We start from the raw sequence: 14,197 nt of genomic DNA on the forward strand, positions 1-14,197 counted from the left end.
CGTACGCGCGACCGCGCTCGCGGCGTGTCCCGAGCCTGTCGTCGCCATCTCCTGAGGGAGGGAAGCTGCCGATCCCGATCCTGGTCCCGATCAAGTACCTCGTCTTAGCGGGGGGCGGTGTGCACCTGGACGGGGCACCGGGAAAGGGCTGTCCGTGCCGTGGACGTGTAGCAGTCGCTGGAAGTCGCTTCTCTTTGGTGTCGTTTTTCCCCTAGGAGCGAGAAAGATGGAAGACGCTGCTGGAGATTTGAAGCAAGCTCTCCCAAACGTATGTGACAGCGTTCAGATCCATGTGGAAGTTCACCAGAAGTCGAGCAGGTCTCTGATCAAAGCGTTGCTTGTTGCCACTTGTGCCTGTTTCCTCTCGGCCTCGTTCTGCGCATTTCCAAGAGCCCGCAGGACCCAGCTCTGCCTTCTCTGTGCTCTCCCGCGAGTTTCCTCACCTGTGTCTCTTCCTAAGATTGAACAAATACACTTTGCTCAGGTTCACCTTGTGGGTCATGTCATCCAGTCTCATAATGAAGTTGTTGGCCACATTATGGGTTTGCCCCAGTTCATCCTTTTCTCTGTGCTCACAACTGCTCACAGTACTCCAGATGTGGTCTTACAAAGCCAGTGGATGGAAACACTTGCTCTCCCTAACATCTGCAGTCTTGGTAGCACAGCCTCAAATAAGGTTGTCCTCATTTGTAGCAGGGGCACACTTGATTTATTGCCTGCTTGTCCACCCAGTACCCATGGGCCCTTTTCTGCAAAACAGCATGTCATTCAGTTGGCCTCTGATCTGTTCTGTTATCTGGGCAGTGGGTGGAGAGCTAAGATTTCATGTTTACCTTTGCTGAACATCAAAAGTTTCCAGTCAGACCGTATTTCCAACCTGCAGAGGTCCCTCTGAACAGCAGCCCTGCCCTCCAGAATACTGAAAGTTCTCCTTGCTTTGGTGACATCCATAAACTTGATTCAGTCACTTTCAATCCCATTGTCAAGGATGCAAAAACAGTGCTGGTCCCAATGCTAACAGCACCACACTGCCTTTCCCCACCCAAGTTACTGACAGCTCTGCTTAATCTTTGTACTAATCACAGCCCTCTGAGCTAGACAGTCCAACCCTCCTTGTCTATTTATCCAGTTCTTATCTTACCGGTTTGGATGTCTTAAGGATATGAGAGAGCATGTCTGAGACATTAGAAAAATCAAAGTGTAAAATATACACTGTGCTATTTTTGCCAGGGTTAACAGAGAACTGAGAATTTGCACTGGTTCTAGATGAGTGAAATTGCAAAATTAAGTTAAATCTTCAAATGGTATTCCTTTTCCTGTAGTTTTTGTGTCTTCTGGAATTCTCCCTATATTGTGTCCCCATCCTGGTGTTTCAGCTGTCCTGAAAGTATAATAGAGCTTCCAAGTTAAGCTTACTAAATTCAGTCTGTAGCTTGGCTCCAAGTCTTTTTGGGCTTACTGCTGAAACACAGATTGCATAACTGTTTTCCATTCTTGAAGTCTTCTAGCTGTCTCATTCAGTGTCCCCTGATATGACCTCAAACATAGCAAATGGTATTATTTGGATTATGTCTTTTAATGCACAAATTAAAACCAACTGTCCAGCTTGTTGCTTTTGCAGACAGACTGAATCTGACAGGTTCTTTTTTCCTGTAGAATGCTGGAGGAGGACTGAGTGGGTTTGGGATTTTTTGTGTTAGTTGTTTTTTTAGGATTTGGGATTTTGTTGGTTGGTGGTTGTTTGGTTGGGTTTTTCGGTGTGTGCGAGATAGAAGCTATTTTCCGTGAAAGCCTCATGTATGAAATAATGCTTTCCAACACTAATTCAAATTGCCTTATAAAGGTCAATGCCATAAAGTAATGATGTTTCTTTCTTGTTAGTTTGGCCAAGAAAGAAGATATTAGGATGAGTGTCTTAAAGCTGTTGAACAGACACAACATCGTGTTTGGTGATTACAAGTGGACAGAATTTGATGACCCTTTCCTTAACAACAATGTGCAGTCTGTGGCAATTGTGGACACGGACCTGAAACTGAAGGACAGACAGGTATTCCTGGTCAAGAACGTGCACCTCTGTTTATGTGCCCCTGAACTAGTTGTAGGTGGACTCGTGGTACCCTAAGGGCAGAAGCAAGACAAGGTCTGTAGAATGATGTAGTATCTCTTCTTAGGCTGACTAGTATAACTAGAAAAAGGTGGCTAATTTTTTTTTTTCCTGCTTATTAAGGTCTGAGACAGAGGTAGTAGGCTTCACAGAGAAATGCCAGCTGAGAACTGTAACTTTCATTTGTTCAACTAGCTTTGAATGAGAAATATGACAGGTAACAAATCTTTTTATGTTCATTCTAGCCTATTGACCTGAGCACAAGCAATCTTTCTCTTCATGTTTTTCATCTGAATGAAGAAGGACCAACCTCTGAAAACCTGGAAGAAGAGAATGATGATATCACTGCAGCTCACCACTGGGTGCTACCAGCAGGTATCTGTGTAGCATTTCTGGGAGCTCTAGAGCAATAAAGAAAATATTGCAAAGGCTAAAAGTGTTTATAGTTACCTATAAAGGTACTATTTGTATTTATTGTTTGTCTATATAACAAATATGTTTGGACTCTTTTCTTTATGGAACAAATATATTTGGACTTTTTCCTTTGTGGTTTTGACTGACGTGCTGCAAATGATTCCAAAACACATCTTTTATTTCTGTAATACTTGTGGATGTGTGGAAATAACTGGTCTTGTGGTCTAAAAAGTGTAGTCATAATCAGAAGCATGCAAGTTTTTAACACTGGTGGTTGCATTCCAAGTTTTTTTTAACTTGAAGATTCACAAGAAGCTTATCACTTTAAATATTCATTTCCCAGAGCCCACTTCTGGCTTCCAGCCTCCATGACAGTACTGCTTTTATACATGAAACAGACAAAGTAAAGAGATTTAGTCTTTATCTTCTGGAGAGGAAAAATCAGGCTTTCCTCTGTGATAGAGCCAGACCTGCCTGTTACTGTCCTGTGCTTGGGGAAGTTTGATTCTCTGCCTGAAATGAAAAGCACAAGTGTGAGCTTTAGCTCAGAGAGGCAGTAATTTTGAAACATTTCCTACTCTTTCCATGTTGTGAAATGCCTTATTATCCGTTACATTAGTTTTCAGGAAGAATTAAATCTGATACATTGACATTATTGTTGTGGTGCGCTAAAATCAGGGTGACCCAGCTCAGCGACAACAGGGGCGCGACAGACCCCCCCCCCTTTCAAGCTCTGCAGAATTCCAGCTACCAGTAGAGGTTTGGCACAGGAGCAAAAAGACAGCAGCACGGGTCTTGAGGTAGAGCTGAGGTGGCTTTATTTGGTGGTAATTTCCCTTGAGTTCAAGACTCCAAACAGCCAAGACCTTGACTCGAGATTAACAGGAGTTTTTATAACGTTTGTCAGGAGGAGGGATTTAGGGTAACAAAGCAATAGGGATATGGTTGGGGAGGGGTCTGAGGTGGGGTAATTCATATTTAGACCAATGAAAGAGCACTAGAGAAGGGAATAACTTGGGTTCTAAACAATGGGGTTCTAAAGGAAACAAAAATGACAAGGAATTTACTGGAAGAGAGGGCAGTTTGGGGAAGGATTGACACCTAGGGGGAGGAGGAGTAAGGAAGGTTCTGGGGAAAAGGGTAGGCATAGGGGGGAGTGACAACTGGGAAGGGGAGGGGTTTGAAGCTTGGCAGGGAATGACTGGGTAACAATAGGAAGGAGTGACACTTAACCAAACTGAATAACAATGACTGAGCAAGTCTAAATTTAGAAACTTGAGATGCAAACCTGTGCCACTCCAAAGGCAAGGGGAGGACAACACAAAGGGATTGTAAAATCACAAATTAGATAGTGAGCATGCCAATAAAAACTAAAGAAAACACACTGCAGCAATTATTGCCACAATTTCGTGGTTTATAGTTGTTCAGTCTTTTATGCTTTGCTGAAAGTTAGAAGCCAACGGCTAGGAATGATTGATACTCGAATGACAACTTTAGGCTTTTATGCATTATTCAGCTACATGGTTTTTTTCGTCCTCTACATCTTGATGTTAAAAAAAAAAGGCAAACTTGAATGATAAAATTTGCCTTAGAACCCTTCTCCTACCACTAGTTTTCATTGCTTCCTTGATAAAATGTAAGTTCATCCTCTACTGAGAATGGAAGGAATGATATTTTTCATTTCATGTTAAGAAATTAAAATTAATTTCTTGTCACAGATATTGGAGGAAATAGAAGCTGGGAAACTGCTGAATTTGTCTGTTAGAAAGTGGCGTTCGCATTTGGAGAAAAATAAGTTGAAAAGTTGAAAAACTTTTTTTTTCCCCACAGATGCTTTACTTGCTTTCATATACGTGTTCTTAATTCTTCATTTTAGTTGAGCATAATTTGAAAACTGTTTTGTGGTGCAATGATGAGTTACAGGTTTCCAGATTGATTTATACTAAACAGGTATATAATATATTGCTTTTGCAGCTGAATTCCATGGCCTTTGGGAAAGTCTTATCTATGACACTGAAGTAAAATCGAATGTAAGTTGGAAATGAATAACAATTAAAACTGCTTGAGGAGAAGTAAGAGCTGAAATTAAACCTGTTTGAAGTTTGCTGCATCCTATGGAGATATGGGTGCAGGCTGGGCAGAAGGGAATGGGAGTTTAACTTTGTTTCTGGCAGCAGCTAAACAGTTAATGGACTTGGCAGTAATGTCGGCAAGCACAGCAAGCACGGCTACTGTTCGTGCAAATACTTATTCGGTTATTTGACCAAAGCTGAGTGCCCTGCCACTTGAATGCTGGCAAGACATTGGAAAGAAACAAAATACTTCCATGGGGTTGTTTTCTAGTTTGAAGATCCTGTGCATTCATCAGAGGTTGTGATGATTAACTGCCAGAGATTGTAGAACAGTAATACGGTAATCTGAAATTTAGTAATTGTGATGCAAATAAAACCCACAAGTAGTTCAATTCAGCTTCTAACTGAAGTTCTTGGACACGTAATTAATTCATTAGCTTATTTGTAATACCGTAGATACAGTATTCTCACTTAAGTCTTTATAACCAAATACAGAAAAGCAAAACATTCCAGTGATGGTACTTCTTAATTTATAAGGTAAAAATCAATTAATACATCCACATTTGTGTAATTTATGGAACAGTTTTCAGAGTCATCTGTGAAATGACAAGACTATTTCATTAGACTTGCTGGTGTACTAAATAGCAGCAAGCTTATCACTGTTGAGTGTAAGTGTATATGGGTGGAAAGAAATGGTTGCTTTTAATGGCCAAAACTTGAACTACTACTGTAAAATTGTGATAAATCTTCCTTTAAACCACGGGAATGCCTGAGCATGTTTGTGTTCCATGGGCTCTGAAATAGTTGCTGTGAATTTTCAAAATAGCACAGTGAGAATTTTGACAAATGTGTGGATTAAGTTCAGTTGTTTTTGCTGTTGTGTGATTGCTCCATCTCAAGCATGAGATATTGCAGGAGCACCACTGTATTGTCCCATCAACATGCAGGGATCTAAAGCTCGTTACAACAGAAGATAATGTGGTATCAGGTGTTATAGGTAAAAGTCATTGTAGATTCACACCTGAAGTTCATATTAATTTTATTGAAAGAGCTCCCTACTTCCTAATTCTAGATAATTCTAAAATGAAACTGCAGTATTTTTAGAAGCAATAATTCCAGGAAATACATGCAACTTCCATTATTTGGAGGAATGAATTAATCTACGAATTCCTTGTAGAAGCGGATACAAATGCTTCAGTAAAAAGGAAATAAATGTGACAGGAGATGCTTTGTTTGGTAGGCTGACTACAACAAACTGTACAAATGTATAGCTGTACAACACCTAAACAGGACCCAGAATATGAGTCTTTGATTCTCTGTGCTTAGGCAGCTTGTGTTTTACAGACACACATTACGTGGGACAATGAAAAATAAAATCAATTTGCCTTCCTTGAAGCATTTAATTTATCCATTTAAAAGTTCTGGAACTCCATTTGTGCTAAGTACATGCTATTCTTATTCTTGAGGGCAGGACAGAAATTAATTCCCATCCTTTGCGGAAATAAATTTGACTAAAAGAGATGAGCTCTTTTTTTTGTTGTTGTTATGAGTACACAATAGACATCATTAGAGATTGATTCTATTTGTGGTTATATTTGCTGTTATGACTCTAATTTGTGTCTTTCTATCTGTCCTCTTCATTTAGTTACTCGATTATGTGACGACAACATTATTATTTTCTGACAAAAATGTTGACAGCAACCTGATATCATGGAACAGAGTTGTTTTGCTGCATGGTAAAAATTATCTGTTTTAAGCCAAGTAGATTCACTGGCGAGCTGTTTATACTTTCCTTCTGGAAAGACTTGTACTGCAATCCTATGTAGTGAAATGAGGTGATATGAAAGCAGCGCCTCAATAGTACAAATTTGGATGAAATGTAATGTCAGAGTCAAATCAATGTTCACATATTCTGTTTTGCATGAATTCAAATTCTAAAGCTTACAGTACAGTGACAACTGTGGATTTCTTAATTTTAAGTGATACTGTTGCATTTTTACAGAATGAACAAAAATAATGCAGATACTGAAGATACTAGGAGGCATATATTAGTTAAACTTCTATTTCAGTACTAAATTTTTTTTAGTTATAGCTTTTTAAAAACTTTGGGGAAAGTGGGAAGGCAGTCTGTCTTGTGTTGTTGACACCATTCTGTTGCCAATATGTCCTGGTTTAGGGCAAATTTGGTGGACAATTTCCGAAGGAGGGCCCCTGCAGAAAGCAAGCCCACACAGCCCCTCCCCCCAAACGGTTCGGGAAGAATTCCTTGGAGAGAAGCAGAAAGAACCTGTTTATTTAACAGGCACAGCACCCCCCACCACACAAAATGAACAATACCAGATGACACCACTCTGACAAAGATGACAAAGTCAGAAAGTCTCTCTCGGAGAGGGGGGGTGGTCGCTCTGTTGTCAGTCCCTCCGGCGCTGGGGCAGCTGCTGCAGCCACAGGGTGTAAACTCTCGGTGTTCCAAGGTCCCAGTCCAGGGCAGGTTCGAGATGGTCAAAAAAAAAAGGCGAGGAGAAACAGTCCAGAAAGAAATCTGGACTGTTTAGCTAAACTAGCTAATGAGCAGAAGCAAAAAAAGCAGGCAGAAGCAAAGCAGAAGCAGGAACAAGAGAGCAAAGCAAAAAGCAAAAAAGTGAAGCTGTGCTAAGTACTGCCCTGTCTCTGTGTCCCTGATAAGAAAAACCCAAACAAAACTTTCACTCTTCAAAGCCAGTCTTAAAGGCACAGAACATAATATCCCACAGAAACAACATATGAGTGGGGATACAAGCATCATAACATCACCCTAGGACACAACACTTGCTAGTTTAGTTACTTTTACTTATTTTAGTGAAGCTGAAATCTTCAGTCAGTTCTAGCTTACTGTACAGGTTATACCACAAACGAGATTAGCATCAACTGAATCAATTTTGTTGCAAAGCACATCTTGCACTGATTTTGTCATCAAGACTGGTATTCAAAAATCAAAGATCATAGTGGAAATATTTGTTTGTTGTACTTAAGTTACAACTGTCAATTTACTTCTACAATTTAGAAGCTTCTTTTTTAGATGTTTTTGTTTGAAAGACTTTATTTCAGACTCATACTCTGGTAACTGTGCTTGCACTTGCCTCCTTGGAGGAAGTCTTTGTGGCTCTTCCATGGGATATTAGGTCAGATCCAAAAGGTTTGTCTCAGAGTATAGTTCTCAAGATGATCTGGGTTTCCCCAAGGAAGAAATTTCTGGGAGAGTGGACAGCTGATCAAACTGATTGTGATATATTTCTGTTTTCCATGTTAGAAGAGTGCGTTTCAGGAAGATATAAGTTTGAGCATAGCACTGATTATAGAGAATGCTGATGAGGTTTAGCCCTGCAGAGGTGATACTCTTTGCTTCTCTGGCTGTTGAGTGTTTTAACTTTGTGGTGTCTGCACACATATAAAATCCAGCATTAGCTCTAGGATTGTAGTCAAGGAAGCCATTTTCTCAAAATACTCTGGTGTACGCAATCATTATCTGCTGTGATTTTACTCTACAATTAGTGCTGTAATGAAATAAAATAGTTAAAAATCTGTTAGATGTCATTAACAATCTAATGCAGACTCTGTGTAATGTATGGATCTGATTTCAAATCAGGCCCTCCCGGGACTGGGAAAACTTCTCTCTGTAAAGCATTGGCTCAGAAGCTGACAATTCGACTGTCATACAGGTGATTTTTTTGTTTGGAAATTTTTCACTTGAGCTTACTATACTTAGTTGTTCTTTTTCATTAGCCCAAGTATATCTTATATTTTTTTCAAGTAACTTGTACTTAGTGCTATTATGTCTTCTTTTTTGTAGTGCACCAGGCTAGCAATAAAATTGATCTGCTAGACTGATTAGGATATCTTAAGGCCTTGTAAAATGTGTAAATAATTGTCCCAGGTGTGTAAAAGACATTCCAGTGGCAGTACAGTAATTTTTGCCCACTTTATACATCAATGAGTATTAAAGGGCAGAGGATCAAGGAGTATTTTGGGTTTTGTATCTTCATGTTTGATAGAGCCTGGTTTTAATAGGTAGTGGTTTTTTAAACTAATTTCTTTTGTGCTTGGATTGTCTGAATGCTGCAATCTGCAGAGGTCAGCTTGTATATCAGACAGATCATAAGAAATAGCCTAAAAGTTCATAGCAACCTAACAAATCTATATTAAAAAAAAACAAAGATATAAAATAGAAGGTGTAGCATAAAAAATGTGTATTGGCATGATCCTACTCTAGTCCAAACTGAACGTATGAAAATCATAAACTATATAATGTGTGGTTGAGATACTTTGTCACTTCTTGCTATACTGAAGAAAATCTTACACAAAGGGAAGAATGAGGCAATTATCATGGTAAGAGTTACTTACCCTGTTCTAATGAAGAAATTCTAATAGCAATTTAATATAAGAATTCTAGTTACATTTTCAGCAACGTGACAAGTTCCAGCAACAAAAATAATATCAGTAAAATATGTATTATATTTTGAAAGGTAAGTAATTTAAAGTACTAATTCACAGAATTCCAGGGTCAGAATGTCAGGAATGACACTTACAGAAGTTATTGATATCTCTGATTTTTATTTAGAATGGAGTTGATACTTCTTTTTCTCTTCATACTTTAGGTATAGGTATGGACAGTTAATTGAGATAAACAGCCATAGCCTTTTCTCTAAATGGTTTTCTGAGGTATGTATTGATGTACCTAATAAAATAAGCTACATATTTTAGAAATTACACTGTAATTATTCTGTTTAGCTTGTTTCCTAAATATGTGCGCCAGAGATTGTTCAGAATAATTAATAGGTTTGAAAATGCTTAAAGAGAAGTTTTATTAGAAAGTTGTTTTAAAACCCAGGCATTTCCACCTTTAAATATGATAAGCGTTGGAAGGTTGTGTGGTAAGGAAATAGTTAACATATGCATATGGTGTCTTTCTAGAGTGGCAAGCTTGTAACCAAGATGTTCCAGAAGATCCAAGAGTTAGTTGATGACAGAGATGCTCTTGTATTTGTACTGATTGATGAGGTATGATTCCAATAGCATTGTTGTGCGTAAAATATAGCAGAAAGGGAATTGATGGGAAGGAGCTGCAATAGTGCTCATTCACAAAGAACAATAAAAGCGCATTTATGCTATCTCGTAAGCTATGTGATTGTGCAGATGGGTGAACTTTAGTCTTGACTGCTGCAGATTTGAGAGGTTTGGAAGGAACATAGTGTGACTTAGGCAAATTCCAGCTGAAAATGAATTGAAACCTTTCTTGGTGCAATTTCCCTTGCTGCTGTATGTTTACATTATATTGTTTTAAACTTCAAAGTAGCCCAGATTTGTATTCTTTACATTTTTTGTAAAGCTCTAAAAAATGTGAATATGGTTCAGATCATTGTTGTTAGATTTTTTTCCAACTTGCATACAAAAGCAACTTAGTAAGTATGTACCTTACTAGCTTTGTCATATTGGAGTTCCTATGGGGAATCTCACTCTAAATTCAACCTATTCGTTATTCTGGTGGTGTCCCATTCCTCCACCTCCAGAATTTAAAATGCAAACCAGCCTCCATTCTGCTGTCCAAAAAGGAATTTCCCTCACTACACTTTGCTTCCTTGACATGCCTTTCTTTTTCCCTGGAAATTCCTACCTAACAAAAGATTTTGAAGAAGTTTTAGATAGTAGACACAGGAATCTGAAGGTGTGTTGCATGGGGTACCTGTTTGCTGCCAGGACTCCAAAAGTGCAATCTTTTTGGGTTTTTTTTGTGTTTGGTGATTTTGTTGTCATTGTTTTTGTTGATTGGTTTGGGTTTTTGTAGGTGGAAAGCCTCACAGCAGCTCGCAGTGCCTTCAAGGCAGGCACAGAGCCTTCAGATGCTATTCGTGTGGTCAATGCTGTACTGACACAAATAGACCAGATTAAAAGGTATTGTTTGCATATTATTGCAACAGCAAAAGGTAATTGACAGTTTCAGTTTTCCTATTCCTGCTAAATTTCAATTCCTACTTGGAATACTAAACCAGATTAATTATTCTTTGTTCATGATGCTGATCTTGAAAAGAAATAGGAGTAATCCAGCAGAATATTTTACATGTACCAGGGTGGACAATCAAATCTATGGACAGTATGCTTCCCCTAATGACAGAGAGAGAAAAAGGACAGAGCATCATGATGTCTGCTTGGAGAGCAGACATCAAAATTGAAATGTAAAACATGTTGATTAAAGGTTCACATTTACAATTCTGTTCATAATCTTTTTTGTGTGTGTCAGAAGCTATGCCAGTAGATTCTAGGTAGTTACCATATATCACTTCTGAAATAGAATTAGAGGAACTATGGACACTTGGGAAACAGCTGAAGGAAAGAGACTATGAATTGAAATAGTCTGGTGATACCTGGCCAAGAGCTTCAGATCATTTAATGTAATTCCTGATTGAGAAGAATGATGTGACAGTTTATTGCATAAAATTATTTGAAGCATAAGAAGGAAGGTATCAACTTGCCAGTCATAAAAGGAGATGAATCTTTTACATGTGACCTAAAAATCTATTTTTGTCTTGAAGGTATCCCAATGTAGTTATCCTGACTACTTCAAATATTACAGAGAAAATTGACATGGCCTTTGTAGACAGGGCTGACATAAAACAATACATTGGACCTCCATCTACTGCAGCAATATTTAGAATATATCTTTCTTGCCTGGAAGAACTAATGAAGGTAATACTTGAAAGCAAAACTGTAAAATGCTGTATTTTAATAAATTTTGCATTTTAATCATACTTCTTAAGTAACAAAAATACGTAAATTTCATTCCTTTTCTGTATTTCCACTCTTACTGTAAAATTTAATTTTGAATGTATTTATTTTTCATACAACAGTTTGTAACTCTCATTTCTAGTGTCAAATAATATATCCTCGACAGCAGCTTCTGACACTCAGAGAGCTTGAGATGATCGGCTTCATAGAAAATAATGTGTCAAGGTTAAGCCTTGTACTGAAAGATATCTCAAGGTAAGATTCTGAAATTCTACGTTTTTCATATATACATATGGAGTTATGGAATGATGTGTAGAAGTAACCAAATTTCCCAACAACTGGATATCTGAAACAGCTCAATTTTTTTTTCTGTTTGGGAAAGTGCAAAAACCTTCAGGGGACAAAAAGTGGAAGCAATCACAATTTGCTAACATGTCTTAGTCTCAGATCTGGCTTGGTCTAGTACTGCTTGTGGTTTTTTCTCTGCCATTTGAAGTCCTCTTGACAAGTTGCTGGCTGGATTAGCCTTAGTCTCAGTGGATATTGGGAATTGTAATGCACTTTGGCAGAAATAGCATGTGCCTTAGGTCCTGCTAAGAGAGTGTCTTGCCATCTGCTAGATTAGTATTTAGTGTGAAGATATAAGTGGACAGAAACAAGGGGGAGAGGAATAAAGTGTAAATAGATAGTGTTGTGGTTTGCTGAGTATGCTGGTAGAGCAAATGGTCTTTCACTGCAGCATAACAGTTCTTGAAACAATAAAAATTATATTCACAATATCAAGCAATGTTTTTTTCCAAAGTGCTGGTCCCTATGGAACAAAATAATATTCATAAAGTCTGCAAAGTGTGTTTTCTTTCTGTTCCTGAAGTATGCAGTCTTAACCAGTGAGGAGTGAAGTAAAAACAAGTAAGTTTTTCCAGGCACAGAGGTTTGCATTTTATGTACACAGAGCAGTGCTTGGAGAAGATGCTAACATATATGAAGTGGGTGAGGTGAAGAAAACTGGTAAATGGTAGGTAGAAGGAGACAGGCAGTACCCATAAGGACCAGCACTGAAACCAGTTTTTTTCCCAGTCCTTCCAAAAGTGGTTGTGTCCATACCATGCTGTGGTAGACATCCCCCCAAATTCATGAGATTGGCACAACAATGTGAAGGTCCTGATGTAAGCATTGGCAGGCAGCTGTGCCAGTGCTGCTGCTGTGTAGCCTCCCACAAGCAGAATTTGTCTGTTCACTCCCTGCTAAAAGAGCTGCAAGTGACCTACTGAATTGTCATCTGAAGTTCTTTTGGAGCAACTTAATAGAGAAACACAGAAAAAGGAAAGGCCTCCTTTTAAGAGTAGATATTTAGCATTTAAGCAGCACTTGTCTCTGTTTTACCATAGAAAAAGTGAAGGTCTTGGTGGCCGGGTCCTGAGAAAGCTTCCTTTCCTAGCACATGCACTTTATATTCAAGTAAGTTTATTATATTCAAATGAGTTTATTCTGTTCATTATATTTTGGGTTAATTTGAGACAGGCAGGAAGACATCTGAACACTGCCTGAAGTGAAAGATCGGTCCAAACCTCCCTTTTAATCTAAACTGCACTTGCTTCTGCAGCTTTGTAGACCGAAACAATTATGTGTTGTCCATAATTTAGAATGGGATTGAAGAAGACAGGTGGGATTGATCTGCCCAAGAGCATTCTACTTTTAATTAAATAAATGAACATTAATATTGGTGCTCTTATAATTTCTTGCTGAAAAAAAATTCCCCGAACCTCTACCACTTTAATGATTTGTTAAAAACCTTTTCCTAAGCAAATATACAGTATTGTGACTGAAGACTTCGCACAGGTTGACTTTGACTTTGCTGTGATAGCCAAATTTAAATAAACTTGCAGTTTGGTTTGTAGAATCTTGCAATTTTTGTAACATGAAATTAAAATATTTTTCTTTTAAATACTGGGACTTGTATGTAAAAGCCTATGTCTGCCTATTGCCTTGGTGTGTCTAACAAAATGTTCTCTTATTTTCAGTCCCCGAGTGTCACAATGGCAACTTTTCTTCAGGCCCTTTCACTTGCAGTAGACAAACAATTTGAAGAAAAAAAGAATCTTGCAGACTGCGTGTGATATGCTGCTGTTTTGTAGTTGACTGTATTGTTATATTTTTTATACAAGTTGTGTTACTTTTATGCATTTGTAAAATGAAATGCATTTTTATGTATTTGAAAAATAAATGCATTTGTAAAATAAAATGCACCTTAAAAAACCTGGAATGCCTGATCTGGTTTTTCAAAATATTAATTAATAAACAACTAAGGAAGTTCACAGCATATTTTTTGAAACCTTTATTTCAAATGTCAATAAAAGGATTGTAAAAGGTTTTTGTTTTAAGTCAGTTTCCATCTTTTGCCATTACTAAAAGTGGGCAGGCTTCTATTCCCTGTTTTTAATCACTAACTGTCTATCCATGCATCTGAAATAACAGGCATGAAACTGGGAAGAATTCAAAGTGCTCAGGGACAGACCAGATCTTTCATACTGACATCTCTTTATCTTGAAATTTAATATAAATTATTATGGGTTTTAATTACATCAGATTCAAAATTTTAAAATCAGGTGATCATGTAATTGTGTTTTGTAAAATTTGGGGTTTTTTATGTTTTTGAAAGGATGTGAACCCCAGTGGACCATGTTTTCTCCATGAAGTATAACTACAATGTTTATCTTTAAATGCAAATACATTTTGGTTTTGTTTTATACAAAAGAGAGACGGGGACTTTTTTAGAGGGTGTGTAGTGATAGGACAAGGGGGAGCAATTTTAAACTGAAAGAGGGTTGGTTTGGATTAGTTATTTGAA

The 14,197-nt window shown here is 38.0% G+C and overlaps 2 protein-coding genes across 2 annotated transcripts in view; one reads left to right on the top strand and one right to left on the bottom strand.

Annotated features, from left to right (window-relative positions):
- The window catches only part of BRD9 (bromodomain containing 9), a 27,046-nt gene extending 26,998 nt beyond the window's left edge, over positions 1 to 48 (bottom strand). The window contains exon 1 of the mRNA XM_031056958.1: positions 6 to 48. Within this exon, the coding sequence (XP_030912818.1) occupies positions 6 to 48 (43 nt within the window). The remainder of the gene's footprint in view (positions 1 to 5) is intronic.
- Positions 49 to 89: 41 nt separating this feature from the next.
- Positions 90 to 13,612, top strand: TRIP13 (thyroid hormone receptor interactor 13). Its single transcript, XM_005420950.3, has 13 exons — positions 90 to 318; positions 1,882 to 2,047; positions 2,350 to 2,479; positions 4,493 to 4,548; positions 6,236 to 6,326; positions 8,216 to 8,288; positions 9,225 to 9,288; positions 9,541 to 9,627; positions 10,412 to 10,518; positions 11,157 to 11,310; positions 11,492 to 11,604; positions 12,738 to 12,807; positions 13,371 to 13,612. Exons 1-13 carry the CDS (start codon positions 227 to 229, stop codon positions 13,464 to 13,466), a joined length of 1,299 nt encoding a protein of 432 aa, XP_005421007.1. The 5' UTR covers positions 90 to 226; the 3' UTR covers positions 13,467 to 13,612.
- Positions 13,613 to 14,197: the final 585 nt, after the last annotated feature.

The sequence above is a fragment of the Geospiza fortis genome, unplaced genomic scaffold (assembly GCF_000277835.1).
Source record: "Geospiza fortis unplaced genomic scaffold, GeoFor_1.0 scaffold104, whole genome shotgun sequence".
NCBI classification, from domain to species: Eukaryota; Metazoa; Chordata; class Aves; order Passeriformes; family Thraupidae; genus Geospiza; species Geospiza fortis.

Bases quoted from the DNA above. Each gene is read 5' to 3' on its own strand.
- TRIP13 (XM_005420950.3), top strand. From the start codon at position 227: ATGGAAGACGCTGCTGGAGATTTGAAGCAAGCTCTCCCAAACGTATGT. The intron at 9,289-9,540 runs GTATGTATTGAT...GTGTCTTTCTAG, and splicing joins TCTCTAAATGGTTTTCTGAG to AGTGGCAAGCTTGTAACCAA. The intron at 10,519-11,156 runs GTATTGTTTGCA...TTTGTCTTGAAG, and splicing joins CAAATAGACCAGATTAAAAG to GTATCCCAATGTAGTTATCC.